At 37.4% G+C, this 14,436-nt stretch overlaps 2 protein-coding genes across 4 annotated transcripts; both read left to right on the top strand.

Annotated features, from left to right (window-relative positions):
• Nucleotides 1-272: 272 nt before the first annotated feature.
• Nucleotides 273-7,927, top strand: LOC141913413 (gelsolin-like protein 2). Of its 2 annotated transcripts, XM_074804948.1 has the most exons (15): nucleotides 273-415; nucleotides 1,454-1,491; nucleotides 1,582-1,662; nucleotides 2,393-2,472; nucleotides 2,652-2,726; nucleotides 2,809-2,880; nucleotides 3,209-3,336; nucleotides 3,949-4,057; nucleotides 4,143-4,253; nucleotides 4,609-4,698; nucleotides 4,871-4,959; nucleotides 5,201-5,212; nucleotides 6,760-6,838; nucleotides 6,917-7,012; nucleotides 7,464-7,927. In XM_074804948.1, the coding sequence occupies exons 2-15, from the start codon at nucleotides 1,485-1,487 to the stop codon at nucleotides 7,554-7,556; spliced, it is 1,122 nt and encodes a 373-aa protein (XP_074661049.1). In that variant the 5' UTR covers nucleotides 273-415; nucleotides 1,454-1,484; the 3' UTR covers nucleotides 7,557-7,927. The 2 variants fall into 2 exon arrangements, with proteins under 2 accessions (XP_074661049.1, XP_074661050.1); XM_074804949.1 differs by lacking the exon at nucleotides 5,201-5,212.
• A 648-nt stretch (nucleotides 7,928-8,575) lies between these two features.
• LOC141913412 (gelsolin-like protein 2) lies at nucleotides 8,576-14,043 on the top strand. Of its 2 annotated transcripts, none has more exons than XM_074804945.1 (14): nucleotides 8,576-8,714; nucleotides 9,210-9,303; nucleotides 9,774-9,854; nucleotides 10,419-10,498; nucleotides 10,737-10,811; nucleotides 11,076-11,147; nucleotides 11,410-11,537; nucleotides 11,620-11,728; nucleotides 11,944-12,054; nucleotides 12,248-12,337; nucleotides 12,571-12,671; nucleotides 12,767-12,845; nucleotides 13,102-13,197; nucleotides 13,700-14,043. In XM_074804945.1, exons 2-14 carry the CDS (start codon nucleotides 9,297-9,299, stop codon nucleotides 13,799-13,801), a joined length of 1,131 nt encoding a protein of 376 aa, XP_074661046.1. In that variant the 5' UTR covers nucleotides 8,576-8,714; nucleotides 9,210-9,296; the 3' UTR covers nucleotides 13,802-14,043. The 2 variants fall into 2 exon arrangements, with proteins under 2 accessions (XP_074661046.1, XP_074661047.1); XM_074804946.1 differs by lacking the exon at nucleotides 8,576-8,714 and adding an exon at nucleotides 8,752-8,776.
• Nucleotides 14,044-14,436: the final 393 nt, after the last annotated feature.

The raw sequence follows: 14,436 nt of genomic DNA, 5'->3' as shown, positions 1-14,436 counted from the left end.
TCCAACTGTGGGATCAATTATCCCGATACGATTAATAATAGTAACAACTCATTACCACTAAATATTACACTATACCATTATAAATAATGAGATTATAAGAAATGAAGTTAAATGGAATGTTAGGAATTTTATAATATTTATGATGGATAACCCCAGATTGCTCGACAAACACAAGATGAAATGTCGACGCCCAGAGAATAAACGAAGCGTTCTCGCTGCGTGAACGCATCATCATACTATAAATACTTATCCTGCAGGGATGTAGATCAATTCTACCCAGAATACACCGTTAGGCGTGGTGAAAACCATCACTTCCGCTAGCGATTGTGTTGGTGTGCTTGAGCGTCATTGTTCGTCTGCAGTAGTAGCCAGAAGCCTTCAATCAGTCGACGCACCGCGCTGCTTATTGTTTTAGGTATGTAAAAAGTCAATGTTCTACTATTTTAGATTATTGTACGTAGCTAATGGACGATTAACTGAATACAAATCGAAAGCGATGCTCGTTGTTCGGTGGTAAATAAGAACGCGCTGTAAATAACTCATTTGAATCAATCATCGAAGAGGAATGCGCGCATGAACTGAGTGTTGTAGGTGTATTCACTGCTGATGGTTTTCTATCTAACCGTCAATTGCCATCGGGGATTTTTATTTCGATTTGTATGTGCAATAAACACTATACATAAGTAATAGCTTGTTACACCGCGGCGGAAAATACTATCTCTTTTACTATCTAAAAAGATACAGCTGCATTATAGTTTCACCCAATTGCGAGATTCCCGCTAAGATTTAAACAACTAGGCCCACAGTTGCACAGTCGTGACTTAAATCCAAAAGTGGTCTTAAATCCTAAGTGGTCTTAAATCCGGTCTTAAGTTGTTTGTAAGATTGACTTTAATAGAACTGTTGGTCTTAGATTAAATCTAATCTATGACTGTGCGACTGGCCCCTGGTTGGAATTTGGTTTCGTCCACGCCAAAATGCTTGAATTATTGTGTAGCCGGGATTTCGAATACTCACCAAACAGTTAGGTGCACGCATGTATCGGTTCTTCTATTTTCACAATGAAGTTTGGTAATGGATACCTCTTAGCTTGGATATTTTTACGGACGGATCTGGCCTACAACGCGTAGCAATACCTTTAAAAAGTATACCTAAATCTATAATAAACACTGTCTGTAAACATCGGCATAATGATCAAAGGTAGAACGTGTTTACTTAATAGTAATAAATTCTGTCTAATTGTTTCTGTTATTTAACGCGTAGAAGATTAGTATGGTTTAGTAGCGTCTTAGATAAAAGGTGCCGAAGAAGAAGTTTACATCGCGCTTACCGAAATCTCGGTTTTCAATCTGCATTCTTTACCAATTCACAAAACGCTGTTTAAAGTGGCGAGGAGTCTTACGATAATTATAGGATATAGTTTGTTTTACTCGTGGAATCAATTAATTTTCAGGTTATCACAACTTGATCCGAATCACGCAATCATGTCAGGTAATAACGAATCTGTCCCTATTATTTCAATACATCACATTTTCTGAGTTTTTGTAATTTATATATGTCGTTTTTGTATCGTCAATACAGGATTAGTGAAAGCGAAGAAATACGACTGGAAAGATTCCAATCTTGCCTTGTTTGGAACACCACTGGAACGAGAAATCAAAAGTAAGTTATTAAAAAATCACTGAAATATCTCGACGCATAGATACACTCATGAACAACGGTTACAGTCATGTCTCATTTGCTTTTTAATTTAAAAAATGCGGATGTTAGAATTGTAAACACATCTAGCGTAGGCGTAAAATATCTATAGCTTTAGCATTAAGGGAATGACATTCGTTTTATAATTCATATCAATTTTTGATATTGCGGAATTCTGTTAATTCGAACGAGTTTGAATGTACATGCATAGCCGAATGAATGCAGAGTTATTCGAGATTTCTTCATACACGGTTTATAAACAACAAGTCGAACAGGGTTTATCTTCAGACGATAATAGTTCGCTATATGAACGAACCTTTCCACACTGTAAGACGGTATAGACAGCGTATATTACTACCAACCTCCTACGATTCTATCTTATAGTGCTTTCGCCTTCGTTTGTTAGGAAGATATTTTTTTCCCGTCAATCTACCTGAAATATTCATTAGGTAAAAATGACTCACAGCGGCGTTAATTAAACCCCATTTCTGGTCACGCACTAAAACCCAGAAGATATTAACCCTCAGTTAGTGTACCCTTATAATGCTGAATAGTATGTGTTTCGGAATTAACGTAGAGACTAATGAGAAAAGTGTATATTATCGTATATGCTGCATGAACATATTTTTATAGCATTCTCGTACTTGATTCAAGGTCAGAATAAACTTTACTTCACTTAAACAATTTTCTACAGAGGCGGCTGCAGAAACCGAAAAGGCTTGGACTGTTGTAAATGCTAAAGACGAACCTGGACTGTTTATTTGGCAGATAGTCGTAAGTGAATACATCGACTTAGAAAGGCTCGATACACGAGAACTCGCTTAGATTAAACAAGACTCAACAAGCTATAATATACGAGCTTTAGTATTTTCCATTTCTACGGAAATTTTGTACTGTTTTGATTGAGAAAATGGTGACGGTATGAATTACGAATCTTTCCGATTTTCTTTCAGAAATTCGTACCGACACCTTGGCCCGAGGAAGATCGTGGCAAATTCTACAGCGGCGATAGTTACATCATCCTAAACGTAAGTCTATTTCTATACGAAGTGTCGGTGCATTGAGCTTGTTACACACGAAATAATCGTCTCCGGCGATTTAACATTCTAGAAATACAAGAACCCCGGTGAGGATGACTGGGAATACGACGTTCATTTCTGGATCGGAAAACACAGCAGCCAGGTTCGTAATACATCTTACCTTTCAGCAGAAACTTCTATAAAGAACGAAGCTCGTTCTGTTGTCCCGGGCTGTTGTCTGATTCATTTTATCTTATATGACTTGCTATCAAAAACTTAAGAAGTTCTTTGAAATATCCTTAAAAGAAAACATCACTGAAGCTATGCTGAAAGTGCTTAATGATTATCCATTTATTCGAATTACCTTTACGTTTTTATTTTTGTGTACCGCATGATGATTTTTACATTAGAAATTGACAGGTGATAACGAGAAAATGTTATTAAATGTGGGCATATAATCGGTGATAAGATGCGGAAGGTTTATCTTGTAGGATGAATACGGAACAGCTGCCTACAAAACTGTAGAGTTAGACACGTACCTGGATGATAAGGCCATCCAACGCCGTGAAGTTCAAGGTCATGAATCGGAGTTGTTCAAGTCGTACTTCAAAACGCTCGAGTTAGTACAACACTGTATAGTCTTTGCGATATCATGAACTAATTGCGGTACAGAACTGCAATTCGAAACAAATTCATGTCTGATTGATATTCATATTGTTCCCAATATTGTTCCTTATTCCTGACCGACACGTTGCCGGTTTCAAGGATTCGAACCCAAAAGAAATATAATTCGTTTTCGTTTCGCTGCTTCAATTAAGATTTTAGTTGGCCGCTGCCTGGTTTTTGTCGGACTGGATATGAGCCTATGATAGCTTGACTATTGTCATTTTAGAATACCCGTTTTTCAACCCGTTGCTCCATTCTCGTGCATAGGCATTACTAGTGACTCAGAAACAAAAGACGCCTCACGAAGCAGGTTGACGAAAATGTCAATTTTGTTTGTGAAACCGTGTACAGAATCTGGGTTATGATTCCTAGAAGAGATTAATATACGTGTTGTGAGGCGTCATATCAACTGTGGATTTGGCTCACTATCCATCTAGAAGCCGTTTTAATCAAATTCAATTTAATCTATTATGCAATGCTGGAAATTAAAGATATAGTCGACAAAGATAGGGCATTTTGAAATGATTATTTTTTACTAACAACGATTATGATGAATAATTTTCAGAATTATGGAAGGCGGTGCTGATTCTGGATTCCGACACGTTACACCGGAACAGTACAAGCCGCGTCTGCTGCACATTTTCGGGCAGAAGAAGAACGTCGAGGTTCGCGAGGTATGAATTCCCGCTATTATATACCCATCATTTTTGTTTCGGTTCAAAGATCGTTTGTTTCTGATCGTTGTCGAATAATTTTCAGGCGACGTTCACCAGAAAGAGTTTGAACTCCGTCGATTGTTTCGTCGTTGATTTCGGAAAGAAACTTTATCAGTTCAACGGAAAAGACTGCAACAAAGACGAACGAAGAAAGGTAAGAGTTGTCTGAACTGACTGCGATTTTATCGCACATAATTTCATTTCACCGTCAGTATTTCACCAATGTACAGAGAATCCTACAAAATGATGTAAAACAGTCAGAAAATGTAACTGGAGCTCCAGTTACATTTTCTGACTGTTTTTCATTATTATTATGGAATTCTCTCTACATTATTGTCTCAATACGGATGTGTGTTTTATCAATCGTGAGTATTTCACCAAGTTAAACCGATATGAGAATTGATTAATGCAATCTATAGTCTTTGGTGAAATTCCCAGACGTATGCACGGTTGTCTGAGTTAACTGGGGACCGAATATCGACTACTGTATTCAAACTGTCCAATTTTAGGCAATGGAATATGTACAAAAACTGCGTAACGATCACAATGGTGCTGAATTATCCGTGATTGACGAAGGCTCCTCGTCAGCCCGCGAAATTGTAAGTAAACTGTGTTGCAACTACGATTTACTATTACAAAGTCCCAAAAATGAAACGATAAGTTGAATAAGATGAATCAGTTTTTCCTAGCAGAGAATTTACTTTATTCCTATTACCGTCACGTAACCAAATCTACCGTTACAATAATGTATTTTGATATCTCTTTTCGTAGGATGAATTCAAAAATCTTTTGCCCGATGAGGCCATCGATGACGACGAAGATGAAACCGACGGAGTTGAGAAAATCAAAGTTTTATACCGGTGAGATATTCGCTTAATCGATTTCTTCAATCCAACATCTGCTAATGCAATATTGCGGACCCGAATTCCAAAAATCCTTCATCTTAAACAAGACTATATTTCTAAAAAGTGATGAATTTCCGATCGTGTAGTGGCTGATGATAAAGCTTTTAATGAAAATGAGTGTCTATATGATTACAAAATGGACAGCGAAAAAAACGTACGTTTAAACATATTCTATTTTCTCCACGTGTAAATCTAGGTTGTCGGACAGGTAAATAATGTTATATAGCCGCTGCTGCTAATTGTGCTAAACGCGAAAAAACGCGGCGCACGATTTATCAATGTTTTATATGTATATCTATTACGTGAATGTGTATGTAAAAACTTTGTCACTCTTTTTTCGTCTTTTATTATTCTTTTTATTTTTGAATTAGTTTCTTCAATTTCATCATCACTGAGTTTCATTTCGATCCATTATTTCAATCGGCAATTCTCTGTCATTCTTTTCAATTTTCTTTCTTTTATTCTTTGCGTTTTTAAGTGCATTCTCCTCAATTTCACCATCTCTGAGTTTTATTTCGAGCCACCAGTGTTTCTCATTCTATCATCTTATTTCGATCGTAATCTGACGTCATCCGTCAATTTCGAGGGACCAATCGTCTCTCATTTTCTATCAGTGCATCACATCACTTTCCTTATCAGTTCGTGTAATGTTATTTTCGTTAAGATTTTGCCAACATGCGTGTATGCAGCAATGGCGGAGTTCTGAATTACTTCGCCGCCGGGGACCACTGATGCGAATGCGTTATACAATTTAAGTTACTTCTGTTCTGCGCATAATGAAACTCTCAAAATAACATAAGTGCATAAATTGGAATGTTTGCTATGGTTTAACAAAACTAGACCCTGTTCGACAGTTGTTGGATAGGATAAAAGGATAGGATTCAAAATTAACTACGCTTACCTCGAGTCAGTTAATGCAACTGTGGAATTGGGTCATAGTGTTAAAACGAAGGCCTACACTTTTTAGGTAGTTAGTAGTAGTTAAACGATTATGTAGTAAATCTAATTTTAACCCCCACAAACATTTTTCTTCTGTAAATACACACTGTATCTGTGGATTTTTGGAGGAACGCTCCGTCTGTAATTGTGTGATATATTGATTCAGTAGTCGGGCGGACGACTCCGGTGATGAGAGTGGCTCTTTCGTGTGTTGCGGTAAATCGAAACAAACCGAATCACGTGTGGAGTAAGTTTGTTGATCGGTGGTGTCTGTCGTGGTGGAGATGTCGTCGGTGTCTCTTTCTTTAAATGTTGGATCTATCCGCCCAGTAAATACCGATGTTGTTTTTAAGGCAATACGAAGTACATACAGACGCACAGAATGGACGCGTGTACATCGGTCGTTTCTTCGACGTCAGGACCCGAGGAGATGTTATCTAAATTTCACAGCATGAAACATGACTAACTTTCCAAACACGATTTACGTTTTACCGATTGTTCACGCTATCACGGTACCCCATCTGCGAGCACGCTTTTCACACTAATACAACTCACCACTAACTTCATAAAATAGTTCACATACTGAGCCACGATAAGGAAAAACACCAGCTTCTAAGAAAAAAATACCCTTTTTAAAATGCTTTTTAGCCGTGCTTCACTAAAGTTGATATCGAATGGCTTCCTACATTATTGGTGATAATTGCTCGTACGTATACCCGTTGATAAATTCCAATCAGCAGCGAAAATGCACATAACACAAAATAGATGATTATCATTATTGCAAGTCCATATTCATATATGTGTCGATTTTTTCAGTTTGTCAGACTCTAGTGGCAAGCTGGACTTTAAGAAGATTGCCGAGGGCAATGTGAACAAGAGCATGCTCTGTAACAAGGTAAAACCGTTGAAAATTAACTTAAACTTATTATGTAATTCTAGACTGTATCTAATAAGAATCTGTTCGATATTTTAGGATGTTTTCTTTTTGGATACCGGTGATGAACTGTATGTGTGGGTCGGCCGCCAGGCGTCTACCAACGAAATAAGAAATGGAATGGCGTACGGTCACGTAAGTCTATATGCATAAACCTGGTGGGTATATGCATAATAATAATAATAATAATAATAATAATAATAAAAATAATAATAATAATAATAGTAATAATAATAATAATAATAATAATAATAATAATAATAATAATAATAATAACAATAATAATAATAATAATAATAATACTAATAATAATATAAATAATAATAATAATATAAATAATAATAATAATAATAATAATATATATATAATATTATATTTCTATAATGATATTTATCAATTATATTACAAAAAATACATGATATATAATAGAATTAATAAATTGATGATGGACCTTAAACAGAGGCTGTTCAATCACTATGGGCGTCCAGGTCCCATGAAAAAAAATTGATGATAAGTAATACAAATAAGTAGATAATAATTTTCTTGTTTTTATCTTAGCGATAATTTCCTTTGTCGTGTATTACAGAATTACCTGACGAAGACGAAGAATCCATTGCGTCCTATTACACGTGTGATCGATGGTCGCGAAGGAAAGGCGTTCCACAGATCTTTGATGTAAACGTTTATATCCACTCAAACTGAACTGAAATATCTATCGCATAAAGCTGATCCTATTTATTGTTTAATTGAAAAAATCTAAACGATCCTTTCATTTCTGAAGCTTTCGAACGATCGAGCATTTAAAATATATATTTAACTATATTAGATAAGTTTAGTGTCTCTATCACGATACGCCCTGTATCGCGTATGCATATTTCATCTGTTTAATTTACTATTTATTTACAATGTTTCAAAATCACGCCTTCATTTTGATTCATGCACATTTATACAAATATTAGGATGCGATTTCAACCACGCGAAAACGTCGAATGCGAATAATCACGTATTTGTAAATGGTTATCGATGAAATAAATGCATATGTGAATGAAACCGCTCTTTTAAAAAAAATTATTTTCGGAAGATTGTTACCGTGCTCACTGATTCCTGTGATTATCGGTTCGGGGGAATGATAGACAAGATGTTGGTGGAACCTCGTTATAACGACCCCAGATATAACGATTTTTATCGGTTATTACAAAGACCTTATAGAATTTCATCCAATTTAGGACAATTTTGATAATTTCACACTGGATATAACGACGGTTATAATGAACAGGTTTTCTGGTCCTCTGACGTTTATTGTAACGATATTCGTCCCACAAATCTTATATAGTTTACAGTCAAAATAATGGAATATGCGTTCGATCGTGTCTCTGGATGTCTTGGTATGAAGTCAAATGGACGACTCACCTTCAAAAAAGTGAATTTTCTAACCAGACAATTTTCAATTTTTTGAAAGAACATTCACCCAGATCCCCAACTAAGCAAAACGCTACCCGGGGTAAAATGGAATTTGATAGTCTAAAATATGCAAAACACTCATGCTTATGACTCTCGCGAAAGTGGGTCGAACGAAATTTTCAACGAAGTACTATTTCTATTCATAAAGCGCCATGACTTTTTACACAGTATGATCATGGACGTACGTCCATGGTATGATCTACGTAGGAGAACAGCCACTCGCTACTAGTCTCGTATTTAGGTTGACAGCACATACAAGGCGGTATAGTACTGTGCATTGTTCATATCAGTGTTTTTGCATTTCTGCGCTGTTGACGCACGTTTTTATCGGTCGAGACGTCTTACTGATAGTGTGCGTGTGTGTGTGTCGTAGAAGGTAAGTCGTTCAGTTTGGGGACAGTGTTAGTTTGACCTGGTGAGCGAAAGGCCGATCAAAATGTAATACAAAAATGCTCGCAAACCTAAATATTCGCATCCACATCCATAGAATAATCATTATGAATATTTATATACAAATACATATACATGTATATTTTGCCATTAGTAGCAGGTGTAATTCATAACGCGGTAACGCGCCCCCCCCCTCTTTAACTTTTTGTAGTAAAATAAGCCGCTTAAATTGTCTAGCTATGCATTAGCTTTATCGTGTTTTTAATCGGTATTATGAAAATGTAGGCCGTCCGACTTCCTGGTATAAACACGGTTCTTATAACAACTGACAAAACACGTAATAAAAAAAACAACAATAGGCTGTAAATAGATAGCGTTGATGATTTATGATGACGGCGTATTGTGATCTCGTTAATTTCAGTTGTCGCCGTAAGAGCACTTGATAAATATTTAATGTGACTCTCGCCGGGTGTTATTTCAGTCGTGTGTTTGAACGCTGGTTGGGTGACTCACGTTAGGCTTCTATCGCTGCATATCTATCTCACAGCGCGGACACTGCGACACTAACATGGCTGGTAAGTGTGTTTTGTAAAGAGTGAATGTAACATTTTTCAACATTTCAAATTCTTCATTCTCGCATACGTTTCGTACATAAGACATGGACAGTAAAAAGTTACCAGTTTTGACTACGTATATACTCGTCAAACGCCGTCACATTGCCGAATAAATTATTCCCATTCGGGCCATTGGTATCAAATTCATTTACACCGCACTGAATGTTCAGTTTAGATACCAAAAACTATATCTGATCATTCAGAGAGATTTCTAATAACTTCATAAATAAGCTTCAGAAACACATTACTGTTCATTACTGATCATAATACATCACCGAGCACATACACACCAGGCAGGCTGTGCACGACTGGAAATGATCACCAGTTCTAATCTGGTTGTCCATGGATACATTTCCACCTCCGACAGCTGGTATTATCATCTGTAAATGGCACACACACGTCGCCATCGATTTTTTTTCTTAATATTTTAGGTTTGACAAAAGCTAAGAAATACGACTGGAAAGATTCGAATCTTGCCCTGTTCGGGACCCCGCTAGAAAGAGAAATCAAGAGTAAGTTTGCTCCCCATATTAACAGCCTCACCGTTAGAACAAAGGGTCATTCAGGGGTTCTTTGAAGAACCCATGGGTTCTCGGTGAAGCTTTAAGATTCTCCGGCAATATAGCATGTAGATTGGGGTTCTTCGAGAATCTAGGGTTCTTGACAAAGACCCTTTGTATGGAATGGTTCTTTAAAGAACCTTCTTAAACAGACGTTCTTTTAAGAACCCTACAAAAATGGTTCTTTGGTGTATCTTTAAGGGTTCTCCCTGGGAGGCAAACCAAAGAACCCCAAAGGTTCTACGGTAGAACCCTTCGTTCTATGAGTGTAACTGTACATGTGCCGTTCGTATCCAAAAGCATATGAATTATATCAATGTCCCAGTATTTATTTAACATTCTTAAGCAATGACAAAACGGGAACCAGGTCGAATAGGGAATTCTTATGACGATTTGCTGGGAAAATAAACGATACATAAAAGTTCACGAATACGGGTTCACGTCTCTACGGTCGCCTATTGTTCGCTTGTTCGCGACTTATATTTTCAAACATTTTCTGATTTTCTAATCTTCAAGAAAAATCGGCCGAGACAGAAAAAGCCTGGCACGTCGTGAACAAAACGGACGAGGAGGCAATCTTCATTTGGCGAATTGTGGTACGTATATGTGCGTTAGTACGCCTGAATATATCCAAGCTTGTTTTAATGTTATCAACATAATAATCTCACTCGTGTTGGCTGGAAATAAGTCTGATGATTAATTTCCGACTCCCGTCATTCCAGTCAAATTCGACCTATAGCTGTGAAAGCCAGCCTTGTTTATTAAGATAGATAAAACACACGCAAGCTAAATACAATCTACGAATTTTAACAAACGAATTTTTTTCTCATATAGAAATTCGTGCCTACGCCATGGCCTAAAGAGGACTATGGAAAATTCTTCGACGGTGACAGTTATATAGTCCTGAACGTAAGTCATAAATTGAAATTATTGCCGGTTCATTGTTATATAACAAACTCAATCCGCTTAACGGGCTATTAATTTAGACGTTGTTATTTTTTTCAACGTAACAGTTTCAGTTTCAGTTTCAGTAACGTCTGTTGCAGTAAACCCCTATTTTGCGCACATAGAGGATTGTTACATAAAAAAGCCCCCCTCCCCCTTCCCTCCCCGGTAATGTAAATATCACATATTCTGTGTAATAGAATACCTCCGTCATAATTGATATTTCAGAAATTCAAACCGCCCGGAGAGGATGGCTTCGAGTATGACGTACATTTCTGGATCGGCGCAGATAGCACGCAGGTAGACAGCACGCATCGAAATATCCGTATCAGCGCATTGTTTAATTATGAAAGCTCAGAAACAAATCCTATCGAATTCAAAACAAATATCAAATCAGTCAATTCGTCTATTAGGAGGCCCAGCAGTAATGTATACTCTATATTACATAGTAGTACATGTACAGGGAGGTGGAAGAGATGATCCTTGGTGTGCGCCGTATATTGTAACAATATCATTATACATTTAATCTATCATAAATTGCTGGTGAATTTCTTTTTGGAAGGATGAATACGGCACTGCCGCTTATAAAACTGTCGAGCTCGATACTTTCCTCGACGACAAACCGATTCAGCATCGAGAGGTTCAAGGTCACGAATCGGATCTATTCCAAAGCTATTTCGGCACAATCGAGTAAGACCCTTGTTGAATCAAAATGTGATGCGAACGTGAGCGAGTCACGTAGAAATATATCGTTGTTATTTTTTTCGATCAGATTACTGAAAGGCGGCGCAGATTCGGGTTTCAGGCACGTCACAACTGAAAAGTACGAGCCGAGACTTCTACAAATTGTCGGTGGTCGAAACAATGTTCTTGTAAAGGAGGTATGTTAGTTCATTAGGACTATATCAGTCATAGCCCAATTTTCCATACCCACTAACTGTGTGAAAAATAAACAATTGCGGAAGGTGAAATGTGAATTGCTTCGGTGGATAATTGAAAAAATCCATGGAGAAAACAAAATACGATCGGGATGATCAAATACATACACTAACTTGTGAGCACGAGTCCAACTTAAAGAATTCCTCATCTTTTCTAGGTCCCATTCTGTCAGAAATCGTTGAATTCGGACGATTGTTTCATCCTGGATTTCGGCAAAAAACTGTATCAGATGATCGGCAAAAATGCCAACAAGGATGAAAAATTTAAGGTAATTGCATAAAATCAGCAAACTCCACAAAACTTAAGTAATGCCGATGTTTTATTTATCGGATTTTCTCTTTCATTGAACTTAACCTGAGGGCTTATCAGTAAAGTTAGAATAGAGCATTAAATTGGTAATTTCTGATCATAGCATTCGGTTCAGATGATGACTCCATTATCGTTTCTCCGTCTTTTCGCAGGCGATAACCTGCGCGAGCAAAATGCGAAGTGAACGTCACGGAGCGGAGATAGAAGTTGTTGACGAGGAAGGCGCAACGGAAGAAGAAGTTGTATGTGCCTTTATTCAACCTCCAAACTATATACTGTAAACCTTGCCAAACTCAGGCAAACAGGGATACAAAATACGTTAGAAATTCGATATTTGTCATTTGTCATAGTTAATAATAAGTCGCTAGAGTTGGCTATGTCGGAGTAAGGCGAGGTTTACTGTATTTCTATATCATTTGGTTGAATGTAGTATTGATATTTCTGAATCATCGAAGTTCCGCGGTTTTTTTTTCAGAAACAGTTTTTGAGTATGCTTCCCGTCACGTGCCCGGAAGCTGACGCGAACGACGACGACACCGATTCGGGAATCACTAAAGACGTGAAACGACTCTTCAAGTAAAGATCCAGCTCGATTCAAAAAATCACTAAACAGTAACATTTATAAAGTTTTTAACATCCTTGTTATTGGTATATTGCTTGTATGTCTATAGATTGTCAGATGCGAGTGGAAAACTTGAATTCAGCGAAGTTGCTCAGGGCGACATTAAGAAAAGTATGCTCGATTCAGCAGTAAGTTTGCATCGCAATCATACACTCAGACACGGAGAATAGAATACCGGATTAAAAACTGATATATACAAAGATTGAAAAGATGTATTTGATATGTGATGTTTAAAAAGATCCGAAACCTTGTCTTTGAACTTAAGATTTTAATTCTTGATATAAAAGTAATTAAGTTTTTGATCCTTTGAATCTATACCTTTAAGTCTCGTACCGTATTCGGTATGAAGTGTGTTCTTTATTTTCAAACTATCACTTATTCCAGGATGTGTTCATCGTTGATACTGGTGACCATTTGTATGTATGGACCGGCAAAGGTGCATCGACCTCGGAACGCAAAAATTCCCTTTCATACGGCCACGTAAGTTTTTCGAAGTATCTAAGATATGATAATAATAGCAATCAACAGTAATAATGATGTCTAGCACTAAATCCAGCGAAGCTGCTCAGAGCGTTCAACTTTCCAGCATTTCTACCCCCAGCCTATAAACTCTAACCATTTATCAGTCATCTCTCCCCGGGGAGAAGTAACATCCTAGCAGCTGCCAGGCACTCGGGAGTCATCTAATCAGCCCAGGTCCCCATTTATGCCTAGGCGGAGAGGCGATGAGGAAACGTGTCTTGCCCGGGGACGCTACGATTCATAGTTGATCAAATCGTTGGGATTACCCAGTCTGATTTCGCGTGGTAAATCTAGCTCTTCTTCTACAGGACCCCCAGTTCCACAGTTCTGTGCTAATATTTGACTCTGAGTTAACTCATTGAAAATGAACTTAAAAGTCTTAACTCGGATTGACTCTAACTCACAACTGTGGAACCAAGTCGAATATATATTATATTTCGTATTTGATTCTTCATTTTAGAATTATTTGCTTCAACACAAAAATCCCCTCCGTCCAATAACTAGCGTAATGGATGGCCGAGAAGGTGAAGATTTCTTCAAACACGCCATTACTGTGGCTTAAATCTATTTGCGATGCTGACAAATAGAAATTGATGAAAATCTTTCTAAAGTATGTTAAACAAAAGAAACATTTTGCTTGGAATAGATGTATGTAACCCAGTTCTATGTACCTGGTTGTGAATATGTTCTGTTACAGAATCTGCAGCAACATTTTCAAATCATGTTCCCGTACAAAAAGGACACATTTTAATTAGTTAATTCGTATATTCTGACGTATTATCCTAACCAATAAAGTAACAAAAATTAGAATATTTGTCGTTATTTTCTATGTCATGTTTTACGAGTTACGAATTACGTTTTACGAATTACTTGTTCTAGGAATCGGGATCCCCGACGGTCAAATTAGCTCATCAGCGCCACCCCCCTCCCTCCTGTGTTCCGTGAAGTGGCTTTTAAAACAATTTACGGAATAAAGATGTCTATTAGAATCGTAACGGGGCAGTGTCAAGATTTCTAACGTGATCGCCATCTATTGGAATTTGGCTGAACCGACTAGACAGCTCTTATTTGTCTCACTGACTCTTCTTCGATGTGCCGAAATCACACTTGCCATCTGGTGGTGGATTTCTATGATACTACGAGTACAGTCTAATGATGATTATATCCACTAGATGGCAAGTGTGATTTTAACGGATT

Source organism: Tubulanus polymorphus, chromosome 11, assembly GCF_964204645.1.
Source record: "Tubulanus polymorphus chromosome 11, tnTubPoly1.2, whole genome shotgun sequence".
NCBI lineage: Eukaryota > Metazoa > Nemertea > Palaeonemertea > Tubulaniformes > Tubulanidae > Tubulanus > Tubulanus polymorphus.
Note: the sequence above shows the minus strand (reverse complement) of the source record. Positions and strands in the feature narration are given on the sequence as shown.

What these genes read in the sequence shown, in the direction of transcription:
- LOC141913413 (XM_074804948.1), top strand. An exon ending in TCGTACTTCAAAACGCTCGA is followed by an intron (nt 3,337 to 3,948) that starts GTTAGTACAACA and finishes AATAATTTTCAG; the next exon opens with AATTATGGAAGGCGGTGCTG. An exon ending in ACAAAGACGAACGAAGAAAG is followed by an intron (nt 4,254 to 4,608) that starts GTAAGAGTTGTC and finishes GTCCAATTTTAG; the next exon opens with GCAATGGAATATGTACAAAA.
- LOC141913412 (XM_074804945.1), top strand. An exon ending in TCTTCATTTGGCGAATTGTG is followed by an intron (nt 10,499 to 10,736) that starts GTACGTATATGT and finishes TTTCTCATATAG; the next exon opens with AAATTCGTGCCTACGCCATG. An exon ending in ACAATGTTCTTGTAAAGGAG is followed by an intron (nt 11,729 to 11,943) that starts GTATGTTAGTTC and finishes CATCTTTTCTAG; the next exon opens with GTCCCATTCTGTCAGAAATC.